The 21,267-nt window shown below is 54.6% G+C and overlaps 1 protein-coding gene and 1 long non-coding RNA gene across 2 annotated transcripts in view; one reads left to right on the forward strand and one right to left on the reverse strand.

Moving 5' to 3' along the window:
- The first annotated feature begins 3,647 nt into the window (after positions 1-3,647).
- The window catches only part of NGFR (nerve growth factor receptor), a 44,755-nt gene continuing 27,135 nt past the window's right edge, over positions 3,648-21,267 (forward strand). The window contains exons 1-2 of the mRNA XM_005301920.5: positions 3,648-3,912; positions 12,314-12,455. Of these exons, the coding sequence (XP_005301977.3) occupies positions 3,868-3,912; positions 12,314-12,455 (187 nt within the window). The 5' untranslated portion in view covers positions 3,648-3,867. The remainder of the gene's footprint in view (positions 3,913-12,313; positions 12,456-21,267) is intronic.
- LOC135977373 (uncharacterized) lies at positions 5,849-7,309 on the reverse strand. The gene is made up of 2 exons (XR_010594826.1): positions 7,037-7,309; positions 5,849-6,603 (listed from the first exon to the last, which is right to left on the reverse strand). It is a non-coding gene; the product is annotated as an uncharacterized LOC135977373 (long non-coding RNA).

The following is a 21,267-nucleotide window of genomic DNA, read 5'->3' on the forward strand; positions in this document are numbered from 1 at the left end:
GGACTGATATATTACTAGAGGCAGTGTGAATTTGCTTGAAGTGGGAAGCACAAGATGAGTCGTCTCCTTGTTCCGGATCTCCCTCATTGTATCCACACCCCTCTGCCCTACAACCAGACAGATCTGCCCATTGCAATCTTCTCTGCATTAGCAAAAGAAAAGCTTGGTTTATCACCCCTGCTTCCAGCTCCAATGGTTTGATCCTTGAGTGGGCACTGGGCTCACGTCTCAAAGACCAGCTCTGCCAAGCGGATACTCATCTGAAGACCCTGCTCCCAAGCTTCACCCCGGACAGACAATTGAGCGGAGCCAGCAAACCAAACTTCAGACCCTGCCCTGTGGTGGGATGCACTTATGATGCTATGTCTGGCGGATGAAGAACAAACCGCATCCTTTGTTTAAGTTTATTTGACTTGAGCGAAAGGGGGCTTTCCTAAAGATCCTTTGTAGCTGCTCATCAGAGCAGACCAGCTGCCCAGAAGAATACAGCCGCCCCAGTCATGCTGCTTGACTCCATCTGCTTTGGCAGGTCGATAGCTTGCGTTTTGTGAGAGGAAACGCAGCCTGAACCAATCAATATGAGAAAGTCCTTACTCCAGCAGCAGCATGAAGGCTAGCAATGGCAGGGAGGCAGCCCAGAGCTGTCTGCGGGGACGGACCACCTCTTCATTACAGTTAAGGAGAGGTATTTAACGTATGGGCGAATGCCCAGTCGCTCTTAGCAAGGTGAAGCCAGTCACGCGGCATATTGCAGCCAGTGCTACGGTCATCATCTGAAAAACCCACCCGCAGTCGTGCTACTGCCTTCAGTGGTGGGCCAGGAAGATAGATTCAACTGGAGGCAGTTCAAAGGAGAGCGTCAAAAAACAATCGGGGAGCTGCAGGGCTTGATTTGCGAGGAAAGATCAAACGAATTTAAATATCTTGGCTCAGCAACTGCTCTGCAGGAACCTGGTTTCCGCCTGCAAATATCGGAAGGGGGCGGAACGCATTAGGGTGGGATTAACGAGGAGCGATGGGGTGTGCGATTGGTAGGAAACCAGCGAAGGACAGTAACTCGCAAGTGATGGGATGTCTTTTAGGAATGGGATAGCTGCAGGCTGATGCCATGGGGCGGTGAAACAGCCTCCCGGAGAGATTGAAAACGAAACTGGGCAATGGACTGGAGACTAGATGGAGGAGGGGGAAACTCCTGCACCAGCTGGGGGTGGACCTGGGATGCCCAGCAGGTCTTTGCCGTCTTTAATTTCTATAGGCCACCTCCTCTTGTTCTCACTCAGGCAAAAATCCCACAGAACTCACCTACGGGTGGGAGGGTTTGGCCTTCGTGGATGCTGGAGGCTGTGCGTTGGGGCTGGAGAGCAGGACGGTATCTTAATTGAGGTCATTCTCCTCCTTGGGCTTGGTTTTTCATTCAGCTATTACAGCGAACAGAGAGGGGCCAGATCCTTAACTCTGCTCTCCTAGGCCAAAATCCCATTGTCTCCCAGTAAGGACTGGGGAGGATCGGGCACATAGGTTGGGGGTGCAGAAAGGAAGTCACAACGTTCCCCTCCCCCCCTGCCCCCACAACACACCCCCTTGAGTTTCATCCTAATTCTCCACTTTACATTAGGGATCAGTCTCACCTTCCCCCATGCCTTGCCCTGCCAGCTGGAGCCATCTGACTTAGAGAGCTCCTTGTCCCCTGGGGCTAGAGGACATTTTGGGAGGGGACAGGAACACCCAGTGTGTGCTGGGTAATTCTCAAACTGACATCCGTTACCAAAGCCACAATGAAGGCCGGTAATGGTGTGATGAGCACCACAGAGAGCATTCGGCCAATGTCATGCTCCGCTGGGTCGTGCTACATGTCAGCTCCCCGCTCGGAGGCCTAAGGTTGCTGCTGAGATGGGGGAGAAGGAGCATTTTCAACTGCCTCCTTTCACAAGTGCACAATTAGCTAGTCAGGGGAGGAAGCAAGACAGGGTTTTCTTTTGATAAACTCAAACCCGAGGCAGAAGAGAAGAGCGCCCAGCCAGCGCGAGGCTGCAGAAACCAGGTCTGGGCAAAGATGGGGGAACTTGCTGCGAATCAAGGAATCCACTCACCTCTTTCTTTCTTATTATGTGTCTTATAGTAGCACCTACTGACCCCAACTGAATTCAAGGCACCTGTGTGCTAGGGGCTGTACAAACCCATAACAGCAGACAGCCTCTGTTCCAAACAGCTGGCAATCCAAATAGACAAAGGGAGTGTTATATTGCTCCTGCTTTACAAGTGGGGAAACTGAGGCAGCAGACCCTCGGAAATGAGCCCAGATCTCCTGAGCCCCAGAGCGGTGTGGTAGCCCCAAGACCATCCTTCCTCGCTTGCAGTGAGGGACAAGGGGAATTTTACCTTAATAATAACGGCACTACAGTGTTCTCCAGTAATGGCCCCAAACAGTGTAGTTGCAATGTTTAATTAATACAGTACACTACCACAATCTCTCCACACATTTGGTAGCACTCCGGTGAGACAGGATTCTTCCGATTCTCCCCTGCAGCATGGGCACCGTGACAAAGACTTCAGGCCCAACGACCCTAATGCCAGCATCCCTGGCCAGTATAGGGGAATTGCTTGCCCCAGTATAGGGCACTCCTCCTCTGCACCCCTTCCTGCTGCCGATGTATGGACAGGGACTGGGGGGAAAAGGAATGTGACGGATTGGCAGTCCCTGGTTGATGTATCAGCCCCTGGGGACCACTAACAGCTGCAATCGTTTAGAGCAGCCTTCAAGCTGCTCTGAATTATGCCGCACTCCCGAGCTGCACACAGCTGGCCTAGTTTCAGGAGGGGGGAAAAGACACTTCCTTGCTTCCCTCCCCCCCACAAACTGTACTGGACACACCTCAGCTGTAACGGAGGGTCTGGCCCAAACATTTTGGACCATTCTTGTAGAATACCATGCTAGCTTTTAAAGGAGGGACCCTGACGCCTTTGGGACCCTTGCTGCATAACGCCAGTCTCCAATATTCATTCCCATCTGGGCAGTCCTCTCCATACCAGCAATCTCTGACTTAAAAGAGGACCAGTGGGATGGGCAGGTGAAAGGGGGAATTTAGTCTGCAGGTCGTCTTCCTCTTCAGGCTTTCTCAGGCTGCCTCGCCCAGGGGCATCAACGCGATGGTGGCTTCTCGGTGTTACTGTACTACAAATAAAGAATAAAATAGACAGGAGCAGAGATGGATGGATAGATAGATGGGTGGGGAGGGGATGTTGGGCTGTGGATGAGATGGATGGGTAGATAGATTTGGGGGGCGGGGAGGGGGTGTATACCTTAGGTGGATAATACAGAAGGACCCCCAATGAAACCAGTTGATCGGCGCTGTGTGTAGCACTTCTCCCGAAAACCCAGTCAAGTACAGTGTGTCTCATTCAGCTCTTCCAGGGCCATGAATGGCAGCTGGCGAAAGGGAAGGGAGCTGGAAGTTGCATTCTGGTTCTCTTGCAGTTTATTTCCCAGTTAATTGTCTCCCAGGCTCCTTTCCAAAGAGTCTTTGGTGGAGCAGGCAGATGCCAGCTTGTGTGTGTGTGTGTGTGTGTGTGTGTGTGTGCTACTATTCCTGGGGGTGGAGGGGAAGGGGGGGGCACAGGGAGGAGGGGCAGCTGCAGTGACTTGGGTTTTTGAAAAGCCACCCAGCCAGTGGGAGGGCAGCATCGATCGTTTTAATAAAACAGGGCAGAGCTTCAGGCGCAGAGGCAGGTGCTGTCCCGCAGCCAGCCGGGCTGCGTCCTTCTTCCAACCTGAGCCCGCCGGGGAGGTGAGAGGCTGCTGGGGCTGCGAGAAGCGCCGTCCCCCCCCCGGCCGCTCGCCCTTGGCTTGGGGCACACACGGGAAAGACCATGGAGAAGCTGCTGCTGGTGCTGGTGCTGGTGGTGGTCTCAGGGGTGAGTGAACCTGCGGGCTCTGGTGCCGGGGCCGGGGGGACCGTGCGCTCGGAGAGCCCCAGAGGAGGAGGCGCCCCCGGGGCGGAGGATGGGGAGGGAGGCAGAGGGGGTGAGGGGTGGTGGGGAAGGGGGTAGGCGGGCAAAGGGATGGGGCGGGAGCGGGGGGGCAGCCGGACGCAGGGAGAGAGGCGGGCAGTGTAGCGGGACAGGGAATGGGGGTCCGGGCACAGGCGGGACGGCGGGAGGGGGGCAGCCGGATCAAGGGATGGAGACAAGGGGTGTAGCGAGTCGGGGGGTGCCCGGGTACAGGGGGGCGGGGGAGGGGTGCGGTACCCGGGTGCGGAGGAGGGGTGCGAGAGGGATACAGGGGGGCAGGGGAGTGGTTAGCGGGGGAGGGATGCGGGGGTACCCGGGTACAGGGGAGTGGTTAGCGAGGGAGGGGTTCAGGAGGGTACCCGGGTACAGGGGCGAAGGGGAGTGGATAATGGGGAGGGGTGCGGTACCCGGGGACAGGGGAGTGGTTAGCGGGGGAGGGCTGCGGAGGTATCCGCAGGGGAGTGGTTAGCTGAGAGGGGGTGCGGGTACCCGAGTACAAGAGGACGGGGGGGAGGGGTGAGCGGGGGGGGACCCGAGTACAAGAGGACGGGGGGAGGGGTGAGCGGGGGGGTACCCGAGTACAAGAGGACGGGGGGAGGGGTGAGCGGGGGGGTACCCGAGTACAAGAGGTCGGGGGGAGGGGTGATCGGGGGGGTACCCGAGTACAAGAGGACGGGGGGGAGGGGTGAGCGGGGGGGTACCCGAGTACAAGAGGACAGGGGGAGGGGTGAGCGGGGGGAAGGGGGCTTGGGGAGGGGTACCCAGGCCCGGGGGGTGGTTAGCCAAGGGGAGGAGTGGGGGGGTGGAGGATGGCCAGGCACAGGGGTGCAGAGCGGAGGGCAGCTTGGCAAAGGGGGGGGGGTCACAGAGAGCACGGCTGAGCTGTAACCTTCCCCCCTCTGGGCCGGGCACTTTGCCTGGGACATGCCCCGCCCGGGGGGCTCCATCCAGCCAAGGAGATGAGCACCCACCAATGGATGCCGAGGGGCTTTAAATCAATGCAGGGGGCTGGGCTGGGGATCGTGTGGCCAAACTGGCCCCTGTGATGAACCCCCCCCACCTCTTCCCTCCATCCATCCACCCTCCCCCTGCTGTGCCCCTTTCCAGACACTCCCCGACCTCTCCCTACCCCATTCCCAGGGACAGGGGTGGGGGCAAAATCTCTCCTCACCCCCAGGAGTCCGGCTGAGCATCATGGCAGCTTCCAGTGTCCCTGCTCGGGGAGCTCTGGAGGCCACCCCCAATGGAGAGAGGGGAAGCCCCGGCCCAGGGAACGTCTCAGCCCGCGGGCACCTTTCCACAGCTGGCTCAGTTCAGCTAACCTCACCCTTAGCCTGCCTGGCAGCCCAAGCGCCAGGACCCCTGTGACCTTCATGCCTAGCCGAGGGCCAGGGGTTTCTCCTCTAGTCTGGGACCCCCGGGGGGGGGCAAAAGAGGGCATCTACCCCCATGAGATCTGGGCTCCCACCTGAGCAGGAGCTACAGGATCCGAGAGAAATGATGCTTTTTTTTTTTGCTAAAGCACCCCTCCCCCGCCCTCCCTGGGTTCTTGGGGGGCACCAGCCATTCAAATACGATAGGGGGCAACCGTTAAAAGTGTTGCACGGGGGAGAGTGCGACAGGCCAATGAAATATTCACAAGCCAAAGGCAGGGACCGAGCAGAAGAAAAGGCGCCTAGACGGAGGTAAATGATAGATCCCAGGGACAGAGGAATTGCTAGCCCCGCTCAGATCCACAGGGCAGGCGTGGATGTTTCCGTGGATATCAGGGATATCCAGTGTTATGAGAGTGACTGCTGGGCACATTTTGGAGGGGATTTTAAACCTCATGCTTCAGGGCTCAAGCCAACCTCATTTATTTAAAGCCATTTTGCGCTGGTGAGAAGTGCCTCCTCAGCCCACAACTTGATCCACAGAGCAGATACAGGCCAGGCACCCCCAACACTCTCCCTGCTCAGCTGTGACCCGGAGGGGTCACCTCTAGGGCTAAGAGGGGAGTTCATTTGCACCCTTGATTCTCTGCTGAGACAGCCAGCCAAGCAGGGTGTGGGGGCAGGCAGTGGTGGACTGCAACGAGAACATCTGCCCCTAGAAGGTAGAGAGACACCCATCAGTTCACTTCACACAGGCCACCGAACAGATGGCAATAACTTTCAGTCATCACCGAGCTGCGCCGGATTGGAACCGCTTACTTAGAGCTGAAAAGCTCAGTGTCCCGTTACCAACCCCGAGCTGCAGATAAACTCCTTGGGAGGACTAGGAAGGGAAGGGGAGCTCATCTGCTCTTTGTCTTGGGCAGTGCCGTTCTCAAGTGGTAGGATCCAGAGAGGAACTGCCCATGTGGTGCTGTGACTTGCGAATGACCCAGGCTGTAGAATTCAGATGCCGATTTCAGATGTCCCCAACGTGGGGGGGTTGTTCTGAGCTGGCATTCTGGTTGTGGACAGCGAGGCGAGTAGCCAGGGAATGTGTCAAGGCTGCAGGGTAGTACGGCTCCAGGATTTTGGGCCCAGGATTTTTGCTCCAGGTCTCCTGTTCAGGGTGAAATCTTTTTCATGCCAGAGACTTACTGGTAATGTGCCCAGCTCCCATGTCCTACATATATTTAGGAATTAATGATCAGTCATCCTCTTCCTTAAACAAACAAAACAAAACACACACACACACCCCACACACACCCCAGCACAACTTAAAAAGCAATTAAAAGCTCACGGAGGTGTCACTCTCTCCTTCTTGTTCGAGCTGTCAAAATGCTTTATGGGGTTAATACCTGCGGCTTTGTCAACAGGAGTTGTGTTAATAACATGCACATTTCGCTGGACTAATTTAGACCATGTGCTCTCCCATAAATGTGTTAATCTTTATGGGAGTTTTCAGTGCTCAGGACCCGGAGCGGAAAGGGAAACGCAGGCTGGCGGGGAGGGTGGATTCTGGAACCTGGGAATGGAAGTTATATTTTCCACACCATTTAGTAGCACTGAGGGGAGGGATTGCCAAGGAGCAGGGGGCATTGCTCATTTCTTCTTACCTTTCCCGGCAAGAATTACAACAGGGGATGCAGAGTGCGAGCTGCCAGTCAGTGGCCCTCCCCGGCAATCAGATTGCGAGGGACTGGCCGTATCTCACAGCTGCTCCTCTCCAAGCAGGGGGCACTGCAGGGAGTGCCGGTGGCAGGAAAGTCTGTATATTTCACTTCCAGCTTCTAGGAACCCTGGCAGAAGCTGGGGTGAGAGCCTGGCTCTTGGTAACCCACTTCCTTCAGTCCCAGCCGGCCTGAGCAGACTGGGGCCGAAAGCACAGCTGCTGTGGTCCCATTCGTTCCCAGAGCTATTCATAGTAAAAAATGTGAGCAGCTGGTTTGCTACTCCAGCCCCAGCCTCTGGCAAGAGGAGTCACTGCGGGAAAGGACGCAGGACAATGTTGACCCAACTACGGCGGTTCTTGCTCCTCTCAGCAGGGGTCACTGAGGGGTGATGCAGGAGGTGACTAGGGTGACCAGATGTCCCCATTTTATAGGGACAGTCCTGATATTTGGGCCTTTTTCTTATATAGGCTCCTATTACCCCCCCACCCCATGTCCCAATATTTCACACTTTCTATCTGGTCACCCTAGAGGTGAGCCGGGTATGATGGCACTTAAAGCAATTTCATTTGGAATCATTCAGGAATTTTCACACACACACACACCGTTGTAGGCCAAAAGCCTAATGGGGAAATTGGTCAAAACTCTTTGGTGGAAATTTACCAGTTTTACTTAAACTTTCACCAGGAAGATTCCTTAGGTCAGGATGGAATTTCTGAGCCAACCAAAAGCAAGCATAGCTCAATGGTTAGGGCTCTCAGCTGCGCTGGGGCAGGGGGTGACCCAGGTTCAAATCAGGTAGAGGGAGACTGCCTCTGAAGCTGGTGGAATCAGGCAGAAGAAAGCTTTGAGTCAGGGTGTTTCGCTGCCCTAGTCACAGGGCTATTGGCTTTTCTCTCTCTGCCATGTTTTGTGGACAGTTTTGAAAGGTTTGGGTTTCATTCCGAGGCAGAATGTTAACACATTTTGAAACCTCACCATTTTTCACCAAATGGAATTATTTTCTTCTGGCCAGCCCTCATTTAATTCTTACCTTCTTCCAGCAGGGGGCACTGTCGAATGATGGGACAGTGCTGGCTGTGGAGGGGGACCCCACAGCTTTTCCAGTCCCAGCTTCACCCAGCAGAGATGCCCTAGACCAGGGTTTCTCAACCCGTGGGTCGGCGCCTGACATTGGGTCGCCAGAATGTTGCAAAGGGCCCCTGGCAGCTCCTGTCCCACGGGGCTGGCTGGGCTCGCCTCCCTGCTCCTGGTGCTGCCGTCTCTGGAGTCCCAGTGTTGCTCAGGTTTGGCCGAGCCGTCAGGCCGGCGGGAGTCCGGGCAGGTTAAATTTGAGTGAGTGGCGCTGCAACCCCATGAGCTAGGTCACAACTCCACTCAGACCAATTTGGTCCAGTCAGGGGGGCCAAATCTGAGCAGCGCTGCAACCCTGCAGGTTGCAATGCGTGGAGCGGAGATCCAAGCCCAGCCAGGAGCTGCAGGAATCGTCACTGTGGGGTGAGTGCCGGGCAGGACCCAACCGTCGCAGGGGGCAGGATCCGACCGAAACCACCCCAGGGCCTCCACCCCCAGACTATTTACTGGGTCGCGACAGGCCATAAGCATTTACAAATGGGTCCTGAGCCCAAAACGATTGAGAACCGCGGCCCTAAAATAATGATAAAGGCGCCTGTGAGGAGCTTGCAGTTACTACTTTACTTGCCAGGGACCCTTCTTAGCCTGGATGTGCCGGCTGGAGCATGAAGCCCCATCTCTTGGGGTCACTGGTGTGATGCAACGTTTACAAGAGGGTCTGTGCAAAGAAAAACCCACGGCACCGAGCATCAGAGCCTGGGTCAATTGACTCGAGCGCGTGGGGCTTGGGCTGCGGGACTAGAAATAGCCATGTGGGTGTTCAGGATCGGGCTGGAGGGCAGGCTCTGAACCACCCCCTTCGCAGGGTTTCAGAGCCCAGCGTCCAGCCCAAGCTAGAACGTCTCCACGGCTGTTTTGAGCCCCATGAGTCGGAGTCACTTGATCCAGCCTCCGCGGGTCTTTTAGTGCAGTGGTGCCCAGAGAAAATCATCCCAGGCCCTCGCTAGTTAACTGTGCTGCCAAATGCAGTGCCCACATGCTCTCAAGCGCTGGGTAATTGGAGCCCTTTGTCATTCAAATGCCTGTAATTGGCGCTCCCTTGTCTAACGCCAGCATCTGTAATAGACAGAGCACAGCGTTTATCCAGTGGACACTGGGAAAGGAGGCAGCTAATTGGCTAAGGGAAGTGCCTGCTTTGCAGGGAACTGAGCTGGCTAGCAAAGGCCCTGGGCTCCTTAGCCCAGCTCGTCTCCCTTGCGTGGCCAGGGGCGTGTGGGTCAGAGAAATTGTCGGGAAAGCGTCTTTCCTGCCTCGTTTTGTTTTTTTTTCCTGGCAGGGTTTGTTCTGAGGGATTGTTTTCAATGCCGTATTTTCATTTCTGGTATGAATTGTATTGCTCCCAGACACCTACCCGGCACAAGAGTAAACCTACTCATTAGAGGCTGATACTATGGGAGTCAAGAGGGAGTGTGATGGTGAGAATCCAGGAGCTCCTCTCCCGGTTGCTGGGAACGTGAGTGGGACTGGGGTTCCTTCCAGTGATGCTCTCCCTAGACTCTGCTCCATCTTGTGTAGCTGCTTCCGGCTATGGGTGGCAGATAAATGTGAATTTCCTATGTTTGCTGGAAGGAAGGAAGAACTTTTTCTCTCTTCCAACTCCACTTAGCTATTCCTCCCACACGCTACCTGCTGCTGCTGGAGAGGTCAGATTTCTGCTACTCTACTCCTCTCCAAGTGCCATACTTTGACTCTTTCTTCATGAATAACTCCAATGCTTTCTTGTGCTGCTACCCATAGCAGCAGACTAAAACTGACATGGTTCTTGTTCCCAGAGGCCATGAAACTGACCAGCTTGTAGGTTTTACTCTGCTGCTGTTTGAAGAAGCGGTGAGCAGCAGGCGAGCTATCTGCAGACTCAGGAAGACAGTGCTGCATCCATTCCCATTTGGGAGGTTTTCTTCAGAAACCTAAAAGCTAGAAACAGAATTCTTTTTTCCTAAAAAAAGTGAATCTTAAATTGCGTAGAGATTGATGATTTATGCCTCTCATCATCATCACTCCCATAACCGCATTGGTCGTTGGGGCACCCTCATTGATAAGCAATCAACCGATTGTCTCCTCCCCTGATGATTGTGTGTCAGTGCTTGAGTCTCCGCAAAGTCCATTCCTGTCCACTCTTTTATGTTGTCAATCCATCTCTTCTTCTGTCTACCTCTTCTCTTCCCCTGTACTGTCCCTTGGAGGATGATCTTGGATAGGCCAGACGATCTTGTTATATGGCCATACCACTTCAGCTTGTGCTTCTTCACGGTCGTCAGAAGGTCTTCATATGACCCAGCGCGTTGGGTGATGATGTTACGGACCTCTTCATTAGTGATGTAGTCGAAGTAGGAGGTGGTTATCAAGGGATTAATTCAGAGTATTATGAGTTGGAGCCATGCTCCACCTCGCCCTTACTTCCTGTTTTAGTCAATGGAAGCTTCCCCCCCTCCACTCTGTTGTGATGCAGTTGAATAAAGCAGCAAGTTCCCAGCCTGCAGTGCTGTGAGCAGATGTATTTTTGTTGCACTGAGTGGTCGCTTTTCGAAAATACCCCTCCCCCAGGAAATGTTTCCCATTCAGCACTAGCCAAGAGGATTGTTCAAGTATAGCTGTGTTTATCGATGGCCCTGCGGGACCACTGCTCAGGACAAGGAGATAGGTATTTCAGTCTCTCTCTCCCATGTATTCCTGGGCCTTTCTGTTGAGACCGTAGACACGGTCGGCAGTTAGCGCCCGTGGCGGCTGGTTTGTGACATGCAGAATAGAAAGTGGCGTGCTGCTGTCAAACAACCGCCAGATAGTAGCATCTTTTGGTCCCTGCCTGGGCTAGATTTGCACTGGGGCCCAGAGCCTCAAAAGTATGTAGGCGCCCAACTCCCATCGGTGGAAGGTTCTGAATCTCGTTACCATGCCCTGAGCCATCCAATCCTCCCCTTCTTCTTTTTGTTACCACAGTTCAGACAAACCTGCAGGATCCTTCTACCAACAAGCATTGCAGCGGGGGGGGGGGGGAGGGAAAGAATAGCCTTTGCACAACGTAACCTTTGCCGACACTCGGCCGCTAGCTGTCTCTTCTAGGGAAGCGTTGCTAGGGAAGGTGCTTCGCAACAAGAAAGCACTTTGTGAAGTTAAAGCACCCAGCCCTCCCACTTCTCAGGAAGATTGGCCTCGCTCATCTGCCGTTTACCAAACCCACATGATGCATGTGCAGCTCTGTCCTAACCGCACAACTTGCGGCGTGTTATTGCTTCCATACGCCAGGGCAGGGTTTATTTAGAAAGCAAATATTGTTGCTTCCATTAGACAGCGATGCGGCTGAATCCCTTGGCACCATAATTACCAAGCACTTCAAAGCGTGCGCTTCCATTATCACTCCTCGGAATCCAAGTCCTGGAGCTCAGGTAAACCACGGTGCACTAGGCGTAGGGTGACCAGATGTTCCGATTTTATAGGGACAGTCCCTATAGGTGGGGCTGTGTCTTATATAGGTGCCTATTACCCCCCGTCCCCTGTCCCGGTTTTTCACACAGTTTGGGCACCCTAACTAGGCGAGGGTCTGGGATGGCAGTGTTTAAAACTCAGTTCGCTTTCCAGCTCTCCCACTGGCAAGTCTCTAAACCTCTATTTATTCGCCCGTCTCCGTTAGACGTCACAGGGATGGTTGGAGGGTTAGGTGGTCGATGATTGCAGAGTGCTTTGAGATCCTTCGATGAAAGGCTCTATATGAGTGCAAATAAGGAGTGCAATAGGCACCCAGAAGAACCCAGCCCCCCCCGATGTGCTGTGCTGGCAGAGGCCTGAATCCAGGCATTTGGATGCTTTTGGGGGCTTTCTTGGGGAATGGGAATTTGGGGGAGGTGGAGGGGAGGATCAACACTCTTTAATCCCTTTCTTCTCCCAGGTCTTTGATGTTAATAATAGTTGGTAGGTGAGCTCATCTTAAGCCCAGATGGTTCCAATCACGTGCATTTTAGGCGGGGGCGTTTGATCACGCTGGACACCCCTCCTGCTGGTGGGACTGAATTTAGTTAGTTTCTTATTTTCTCACCCACCCCACCCGCCCGGCAAAGAGACCGACCCGATCATTCTGTTTCCCTCCCGTGGCAGGGGCCGGCCTGGGCCGCGAAGGAGAAGTGTCTCACCAAGAAGTACACCGCCAGCGGGGAGTGCTGTAGAGCCTGCAACCTGGGAGAAGGGGTAGCGCAACCCTGTGGGGTGAATCAGACGGTCTGTGAGCCATGCCTGGACAGTAAGTAGCTTGTCCTCGATTTCACCCGCACAGCGAGCTTTGGGGGTGGGTGGAAACCGCCTACTGCCTACGGCACTGGGGATAAAGCTGGGGGGAAGGGAGATTCCAGTAGAGGGGTGAGATGGCTGGGTTGAAAAGCCCTTTGGATCATTGGGTGTGTATTGTCTTCTCATGACTACGATACAGGGTGCACCTAGAAAAAAATGGGTATCCCCTTTGCTCTGTCCTCCCTTTTGCTACAGTCCTCACTCAGGTATCGGCTTGCGCCAGATCTAGCCAATTGCTCTCACCTGCAATTTCTAACGTGCCCATTACTACAGTATCTGGCCTCCCTTTATATCATTTAAACCCATTGTATCCTGCAGCAAGTGGGATATAACAAACAGAACATACACTCCACAAACACGGTAACTACTGTAACTGAAGCCTGTTAACTGAAATTGACCGGTGTGGCCTCGGAGTCTGATCAGCCGGCTCCCAGTCTGCGTGGACCAACTAACTTGCACATCCAAAGGCAAAGGGGTTTATGGGATTTCTCCCCCCGAGCCCTCCTCTGAGAGACCGGCCCTTTGCGTTTTCTTCTACTGTCCGTTTGTGGCATTCCCTGCTTCCTTGGGGTCTCTATTCCTCTCCACACCCACTCGCCCCTTCCCCTGGGCTTGCACCAGCTGATGGGAGTTGCTTGGTTCTCTCAGACGTTTGGGAAATTCTCTCTCTTTTGCTTAGCTGTACGGGCTGCCCAATGCGATGTTTTCCAATGAGTCCCCCTGTGTCTTTTACAGTATAATAAGAAAGTGGAATTAGACTGACCGTTTAGGAGGGGATGAGAACAAGGTAGCCCCGGTAGGACAAGGAAACCGGCTGTTATATCACGGATGGATATCCCATCCCATCTCCTAGAACTGGAAGGGACCTTGAAAGGTCATCGAGTCCAGCCCCCTGCCTTCACTAGCAGGACCAAGTACTGATTTTGCCCCAGATTCCCAAGTGGCCCCCTCAAGGATTGAACTCACAACCCTGGGTTTAGCAGGCCAATGCTCAAACCACTGAGGCTATCCCTCCCCCCGATGAAGGCATTTTGTCCCCGTCGGATGCTTCGTAGGCCCCGGTAGAGTACATGTGCTAGTGATCTGGGTGCACACGTAGTGATGAAATGATTGAGCGATTATTTCTGTAGTGCCGTGGCCGTGCACGGTGCTTTGCAGAGAAAATAAAAACACCAGCCCCCCGCATCCTCCACCACCAGGGCAGCTTGCCCTCCAAATATTTACCATGGCAGGATAGTGCCGAAATGCTGCTGGTTCCAACTGTTTGCAGCGAAATCCGCCCAAGCCAGAACACTGTGGTGAAGGGCTGCGTGATGGTTAGTTTCACAATTATTATTTTGACCCAGAGCAAAACTGAAAATGCTGCGGGGGGAGAAGACATCCCTGAGACAAGGCTTCCCCAGTGGAGGAGAGATCCTTGGGGAGGGTGTCTCCTGAAAAGAGTTTTTGGAAGAGAGGGGACCGGTGGAGGAAAGGGTGCTGACTGGGAGGGGGCTCTGGGCAGGTGATCTGACTCGTTAGAGGAAAACGCTCCATGCCAGTCACAGCTCTGCGGCACACCAGCTAAAAATATCAACCTTCCTTCAAAATCAATGAATGCCACTTAACCTCGGAGTGAACGGCAGTAAGGACTCTGGATATTGAATACCAACCCTGCTGTCTGACCTTGGGGGAGACGCGTGTTAACACCGTGAAAAGCAGCTTCTACCAGGGAGCGCCCCCTGCCCTGAGCATAGGCTGGTAACTCTCTGCAGCATTCCCTTTAGGTCTCTCACCGGGTACCTCCCTGAGCAGGATTCCACATTGATGCGCCTTTACAATCACACAGAGCACATGTGGTGTGAATCAGGTCCCGGGGAGACACGCCAGCTCTTCATTCCAGAAGGAAATGTGGATTTGGAAGAAGATAAAATAATTCCCACCCGGGTAATGGAGGGAGTGCGTATGCAGTAAATGTTGAGTGGATGTGAATGGGCGTGCACGTGTCCTTGGATCACACTTGTTTGATGGGTGTAGCATGACTCTGGCTCCGTGCATGCACAAGTGTGTGTTGTGCCCCCACCTTTCGTGGCTGGTTCCCTCAGGATAACAGCCTACTGCTGCGGCTGGTTAGTGACGTTGCTCCGTTAGCTCAAGTCTGTGCTATGGAGCTACAGGTTAACCACTCCTGGGGGTGGCTCTGTGTGCAAGTGTTTGCATGCTGTCTCTTTGGACCGTGGCTGTGTTTGTGGCGTGCGTGCTGTTGGCTTTTCCATGCAGCAGCGGCTTTGTGCGTGCGGCGTGCTGGATGCCAGGCTCCCCGACTCTTTCACAGATGTCGGTATTAATCCTCATGGACACATGTTCGTTCTCCACTCTCGGCTTTCGAGTCGTTTCCAGGCTCACAATCCCAGAGTGGAGACATGACATTTTTCTGCAACCCCCCCGCCCCCTCCCCCGCCACATCCTTCCGGCTGGGATGCATTCTCCCCTGTGGGAGGGAGCCATTCCAGTTCTCATCATGTGAGTCCCTCAGGGAATGTGTGCGGGGGGGGGGGGGGGGCTATTAAGAGAGCAGGATCAGAACTCGGATGCAGCACTAGAGCGACTGGGAGGTGGCTGCATCTGTCCATTAATCTGCACGTGGGTGGTTGTGTGTATAAATACATGTGGTTCTGTTTTCTGTGCCCAGCTGACCTTGACATGTCTTTGTCTTGCTTTAGTCCCAGGCTGGAGTGTGTATTTCCATCCTGCTGCTAGGAATCAGGAGTAAAGGTTGGGTTTGGTCTCTGCTTTGTCACACTGGGGAGCTCAGCTACACAACCAATCACACATCAGCAGGGTCTTGAGATGCCCCCTTCCCCCTACCCCGGTGTCACAAAGTAATCCAGAGGCAGGAGTGGCTCGGGGTAGAGGGACTGTATGATCTAGATCAGGGGTTCTCAACCTTTTTCTTTCTGAGGCCCCCCCAATATGCTATAGAAATTCCACGGCCCACCAGTGCTGCCACAACTGGTTTTCTGCATATAAAAGCCAGGGCTGGCATTAGGGGGTAGCAGGCAGGGAATTGCCTGAGGCCCTGTGCCACAGGGGCCACCACGAAGCTAAGTTGCTCAGGCTTCAGCTTCAGCCCCAGGTGGTGGGGTTCGGGACAGCGGGGCTTCGGCTTTCTGCCCTGGGCTCCAGTGAGTCGAACACTGGCCCTGCTTGGTGGACCCCCTGAAACCTGCTCGCAGCCCCCAGGACCCCTGGTTGAGAACAGCTGATCTAGATAATAGGGCAGCAGGCTGGAAAATAGGAACTCTGGGTTCTAGTCTGACTCTGCCACTGACCTGCTGGGTGCCCTTAGGCAAGTCACGTCTCCTCTCCGTGCCTCGGTTTCCCCACCCTTTGTTTGACTTGTCTGTTTAGACTGTAAAATCTTCAAGGCACGGATTGTCTCTTACTATGTGTTTGTCCAGCACCTAACACAATGGGGCTACTTTAATGGAAATAATAAGGAAAAAACTAAGATGAGAAAAGCTATATAGATAGCTATAAACTTGGAGGTAACTATTTAAAAAACCGGAATAAAATACAGGCCGTCTCACAGCCAGGGGTGGCAGATTCAGCTGGTCCCTCTGCCCGCCTTTAGGCCCTCAAGCGGGGCGGGGCTCAAGGTCATCGGGGGAGCAGAGGTGTCCAAGAGACGCTGACGGTGAAAGGGTTCCCCTCACCAGCCAGCTGGGCGCCTGCTCACATGTAAAGACGCCCTCAAGAAAGGAGAAGAATGAATGTGACCCAATGGGGGTAGCTAGGAGCAAAGCGAAGTTGGGAGGCAGAACTTGCTGCCGTGAGCGCCATCAAGCTGTGGGACAGCCTCCCCAGTGCTTGGGGGCATTTAAAAGTAGATGGGAGAAAACACTTGAAAATAGGGGACCAATCCCCTACTGCGATAGATTGGCCGAGCTGCCGTTCATAGCCTTGTTCCGTGTCTGATTGGAAGGAGCCCTCAGCTTTGATTCTGGCCTCGCTTGCTCCTCTGTAAATAAGGAGCCATGGGGGCTATGCCAGCGTAAGGCTGGTGGACGGGTCTGCAGAATCAAGCCCCTTGCCTCTCCCAGGCCAGCTTCTGAGCCCCCCTCCCTTCCCTCTTTTCTTTGTGAAATATCGGCAGTGTGGAGCGATCCGGTCTGACGCCGGCGCTGCTCCATGTGTGAGAATCCCTTGGGTTTTAAGAGGAGCGTCAGAGGTGCTGCAGAATCACACCCACAGGATTCACCTTAGTGGCTCGTAGCCCTGTCAATCCACTAACCTACCGCCAAGCACTGGTTCAGACTAGTGACCCAACAAAGCCACTCTCCTGCCCCCGGCAGCTGCTACTCCTCGGTGCTTCAGAGGGGGCCGAGAAAACGGCTATACTAGCCAGTTGTGAAATGCTGTCCCTGGCGTGGGGTGGGCGAGACGTTCCTTCTGGGCCTCCGCAGGGGATTGGCTTACCCCAGAGCACGGCATGTGCCGCCCCTCGATCACAGCGTCCAGAATAATCGTGCGGTTGCTGGTCATTACACGATGGAGCCCTCTAATAATGCAGCCCCGCCGTTTGGCCCGGGTGACCGCCCACGGTCGCAGATTCCTCCAGTTCCCCCTGTGGGGGGATTTGCTCTTGACTCGCCGGCCTCGTTTAATTGCAACTGATTCGACAACAGCAAGGCACAAAAGAGCATCCGGGCAAAACTCAGTCTGTGCAGGTGGAGAAGAAAGCGTCTGGGGGGAAAGCAGGTCTCCTTTCATGTTGAAGTTCAACCTGAGTCCTGCATTAGCCCAAACGGCTTCATTCCCCCTCCCACCGGCAGCCTCTCCCGACCGCTGTCTCATGATTTATTTATTCATCTCCTCAACATCCATCGTTACATGGGGGCCTGTTGGATTCTCAGCTGTAATTGGTCAGGTCGCATACCCTGCTGCCACTGCAAATGTGCCCACTCAGCCGATATGCTTTTCCTGTCCAGCTCCCCGTTCTAATAGCATCCATCAATAATTCAGAATAATGTAAGGAATTAACCCAGGTTAATGGGAGCTGTGCACTCCAGCGTCTGACTGGGAACTGCTCAGAAAGGCACGGGAGGTGGGGGAGGGGGGGAGCGGGACGGGCAAGAGGGAGAGAGAGAGAGCACAGATCTTTGTGCAGAGCTGGTGATGGGGTGGGGGGTCATGGGGCTCAGGGCCTGAATAAAATAGATTGGGGAGGTCTGATCTCCAGTCTGTGTTCAGTTATGACCATGAAATTGGCGGCCGCCGGAGGAGCCAAGAAAGCAGAGGTGGGCAGAGAAGAGAGAGCTGCTGCTGCCGGGATGGAAAGCTCAAATCAACAGATTTAGGAGGCGAAGAAGAATGCCTCCCCCCCGCCCAACACAGCCACATCCACTCCTTGAGGGGTTAAAGGGTCAGAGGAATGCAAAGGATCGGCGCAGGCTGGGACTGAACTGAGCCAGCGAGGATGGGAGTGTGGCGAGTGGGAACGCCATGGGATGCCAGGGGGTGTGTTTGGGGGGTGCTCTCAGCCACAGAGCAGAGGATGGAAGCGTCTTTCAAGGGCCAGCAGGGGGTGGTGGTCTCCCCCCCCACGGCAGCACATGGTACAGCAGGAGAGGATGGTGTGGAGAATGGCAATACCGGACCGGTGCCAGCAGGATGGTGCATGGACAGCCTGGCAGAAGAGGCTGTGCCAAGGAGGTGGAGAGATTGGCAAGATCCCCCTGGCGCGCTCACCTGTCTGGTTGCTCTTACTGCCGCCAGGAGCACCCTCTTTGCCGGCACCAATGTCATCCCTTAATAGCGATCAGCTGCTTCGGGCCACATGGGGACCCCTCTGCCTTTCATCGCTAGCAGCATCCTCCCGGTGATCCTTCGACACCGAGAACTGATGCTGCTGAAGTATTGAGGACGCTGCCTAAAATAGCTCAACATGGCTGCTTTCCGCACCTCTGAACCGGCGCGCTGTCCTGCCGAAAGAAAAGCCCTCCGGCTGCACGGAGTTGGAGCCGCTGGGGCTTGACTGGCTGCCATCCATTCCCGGACCTCCTGGCAGATGGCCGGGACAGCTCCGAGCTATTCACTGTGGCCAAGGATCCTCAAAGCTGCCTAAATCTCATTGGACCTGGGCCCAAACACCAAGGCCTGGTAGACACTACGGAGTGTCACCGTGTTATATTTATTGACATGATGCAGACCATGGGGAAGAGGAGTGGGGTACACGGCCTGTTCAATTCTGTGCAATGCACGTCCTGTGTGAGGAAAGATCAGCTTGTGATAAAGTCACCAGTCTGGGAGTCATGTCACCTATGAATCACATGCCTACATGGGTCAACGTGGAGTCTGTGGTTACCATTGTCTTCTCCCGCAAGGCAATGCACATCCTACCATAGAAGACATGTCTACCACTCCCTGCCAATACAGCATCATGCCACAAGCCTGTGATCTGGCCACCTCTCCTTCAGGGCTGTACAGCCCTGCCAGGCAGGCCTTGGCTATCTATAACTCATTGCTTGGCACTGAGTATCTTGCCAGCTCTCACCCTGTATCGAGTCTTCCGCGTTTGGTTAAGCTTATGGGAAAAGGTTGGGGTGAGACCATGCTCAGATCTCCTGGCCAGTCTGGTTACTGAGAGAGACAACTCTGGTGGATGATCTCCTAGCGATGGATGAACAGGAAGGACTGAGGCCATTAGATTTGTCAGCCACCTTTAACCCCATTGACCACGAGGTGTCACTGAGCGAGGTTGGTTCACAAGGTGCTCTCCATGAAGGCTCCTGACCTTTGGAGTTCATTTCCCGCCAGCCTGAATGGGTCAGCCTTCAGGGGCCTACCTTTTCTCCTGGCTGGTGAGGAGATGAGCAGTTGGTAGGGCTGGTAGCCATGGGTGGGACTCTAGGGAATGTGTGTGATATGATGCTTATGTTGTTGTGGGGTGGTTTGATTTGCTTGGTGGGAACTGACGGGTCTGTTTCTTTATTTTTTAAAAGATTGTCAAGGGCACTGGATGGGCTGCTGCCTTCTCGAGAGGAAGGGTGGCCAAGTGGTTAGGACACAGGACTAGGGAGACCTGGATTCAAGCCCAGAACTTTGGGCCTGTCACTTAGCCTCAGTTCTCCATCTGTACCATGCACTGCCTCACCAGCGGTGTGGTGAGGCTCGGTACATTAGAGATGGTGAGGTTATAAGATAACATGGCAATGGGGCCACCTTAGCTAGATGATAGTGCGTACAAATCCCAACAGATACATCGTCTTCCTCAGCCCCACTTCTTTGCCTTTATTCATAGAGGTTCAGGCCAGAAGAGGCCAGTCTGGCCTCCTGCCCAACTCAAGCCAGAGAACCTCATGCAGGAATTCCTGCATCCGGCTAATAATGTCTGTTCTAGCTTCACAGGGGTGCGGGCGGGATGTGTTATCCTACAGAGATCTGGCTTGTTCCTCTTCTCCCTTAGTTCTCAGCCCATGATCTAGCCACCTCCTGTCTCCTCCTGTGAACCCACCAGTCTCCTTACTTCAATGCCCATGCTCTGCACTGGTAAGAAAGGCTCAAAGACCACAGCCACTCCCCTCCCCCCGAACTGTTCATTTTGAATGAAGCTGGAGTCAGATCCCGGCTCTGCCACAGACTCCCTGTCTGGCCTTGGGCAAGTCACTTAGGCTCAGATCCTCAAAGGTATTTAGATGCCCAACTCCCATGCCACTGGGAGTTAGGTCCCTAACTCCCTTTGCAGGTCCAGGCTTTAGTCTCTCTGTGCCTCAGTTCCCCATCTGTACAGTGGAGATAACGCCACTGCCCTGCCTCCCAGTTTGTAGGAGGGAATATGCACTAAAGGTCATGAGGTGTTCAGAGGCTACAGGGACCTTAAGTACCAGCGCTAGACAGGCAGCGAGCAAAGGGCAGGTTTAACCAAGACTCCGGGAGCAGGGCGGCCGTGATGGCAGCGCTCAGTCTGAGCGGAGCACTTTGCGCCCTGTCATTCAGCAGGATAATTGCCGTCTCCTGCGAACGTCCTCGGGAGATCGCCCAGGTAATTAAAGATTAATACGGGGATGGATCGCTTTCAAAATGAGGGGGAGGCTGAGCCGAGGATTAGGGTTAATCTCTCTGACACCTTTCTCCCCCCGACGAGGGGGGAGAGTCCAAGGCCCAGAGGGAGGAAGGAGGTCGGAGGCCCTGGCAGGTCAGAGCAGAGGAAATGAATTCAAAGGACGTAGATGAAGAGACAGTGACGGCAGCCCTACAGGAACTCCTCTTCCCCGGGTTAAAAATAACTTCAGACGCCGGGGTTCCTCCCGGTAGCCAGGGGGGCAAGGGGGGGGCCCCCAAGGGCTCTTCTCCTCCCAACCCACAGGCCTCCCTCTGTCTCCTGTGGGGCCGGGATAGCACGGGGCTCGGAAGGAAGCAGGCAGCCTATGCCCTGCTAGGGTCAGCTCGGAGCAGCCCATCGCCCTGCTCCTCTGCCCAGCAGGGCCTGTGGGCCAAGCCAGCCCTGCCCCAGGACAGCATTGTAGCCCTTTAAACTCGCCCCTGGCCTACAGCTTGCTGCACCTCCAGCGAAGTCTTTCTCTTGTGATTTGAGTTCGGTATTTCAGCCGGAGGTGATGGGTTTATTACAGGAGGGGGTGGATGAGGTTCTGCAGCCTGCAATGTGCTGGGGGCCAAACTAGATGATCACGAGGGGGCCCTTCTGGCCTTAGGGTCTCTGAGTCCAGGAGTCTTGGAGGTGCTGGGGAGGGGAGAGGGAAGACAGCGTGGGTTACATGTGGGGG

This window comes from Chrysemys picta, chromosome 24, assembly GCF_011386835.1.
Source record: "Chrysemys picta bellii isolate R12L10 chromosome 24, ASM1138683v2, whole genome shotgun sequence".
Lineage (NCBI taxonomy): Eukaryota > Metazoa > Chordata > Testudines > Emydidae > Chrysemys > Chrysemys picta.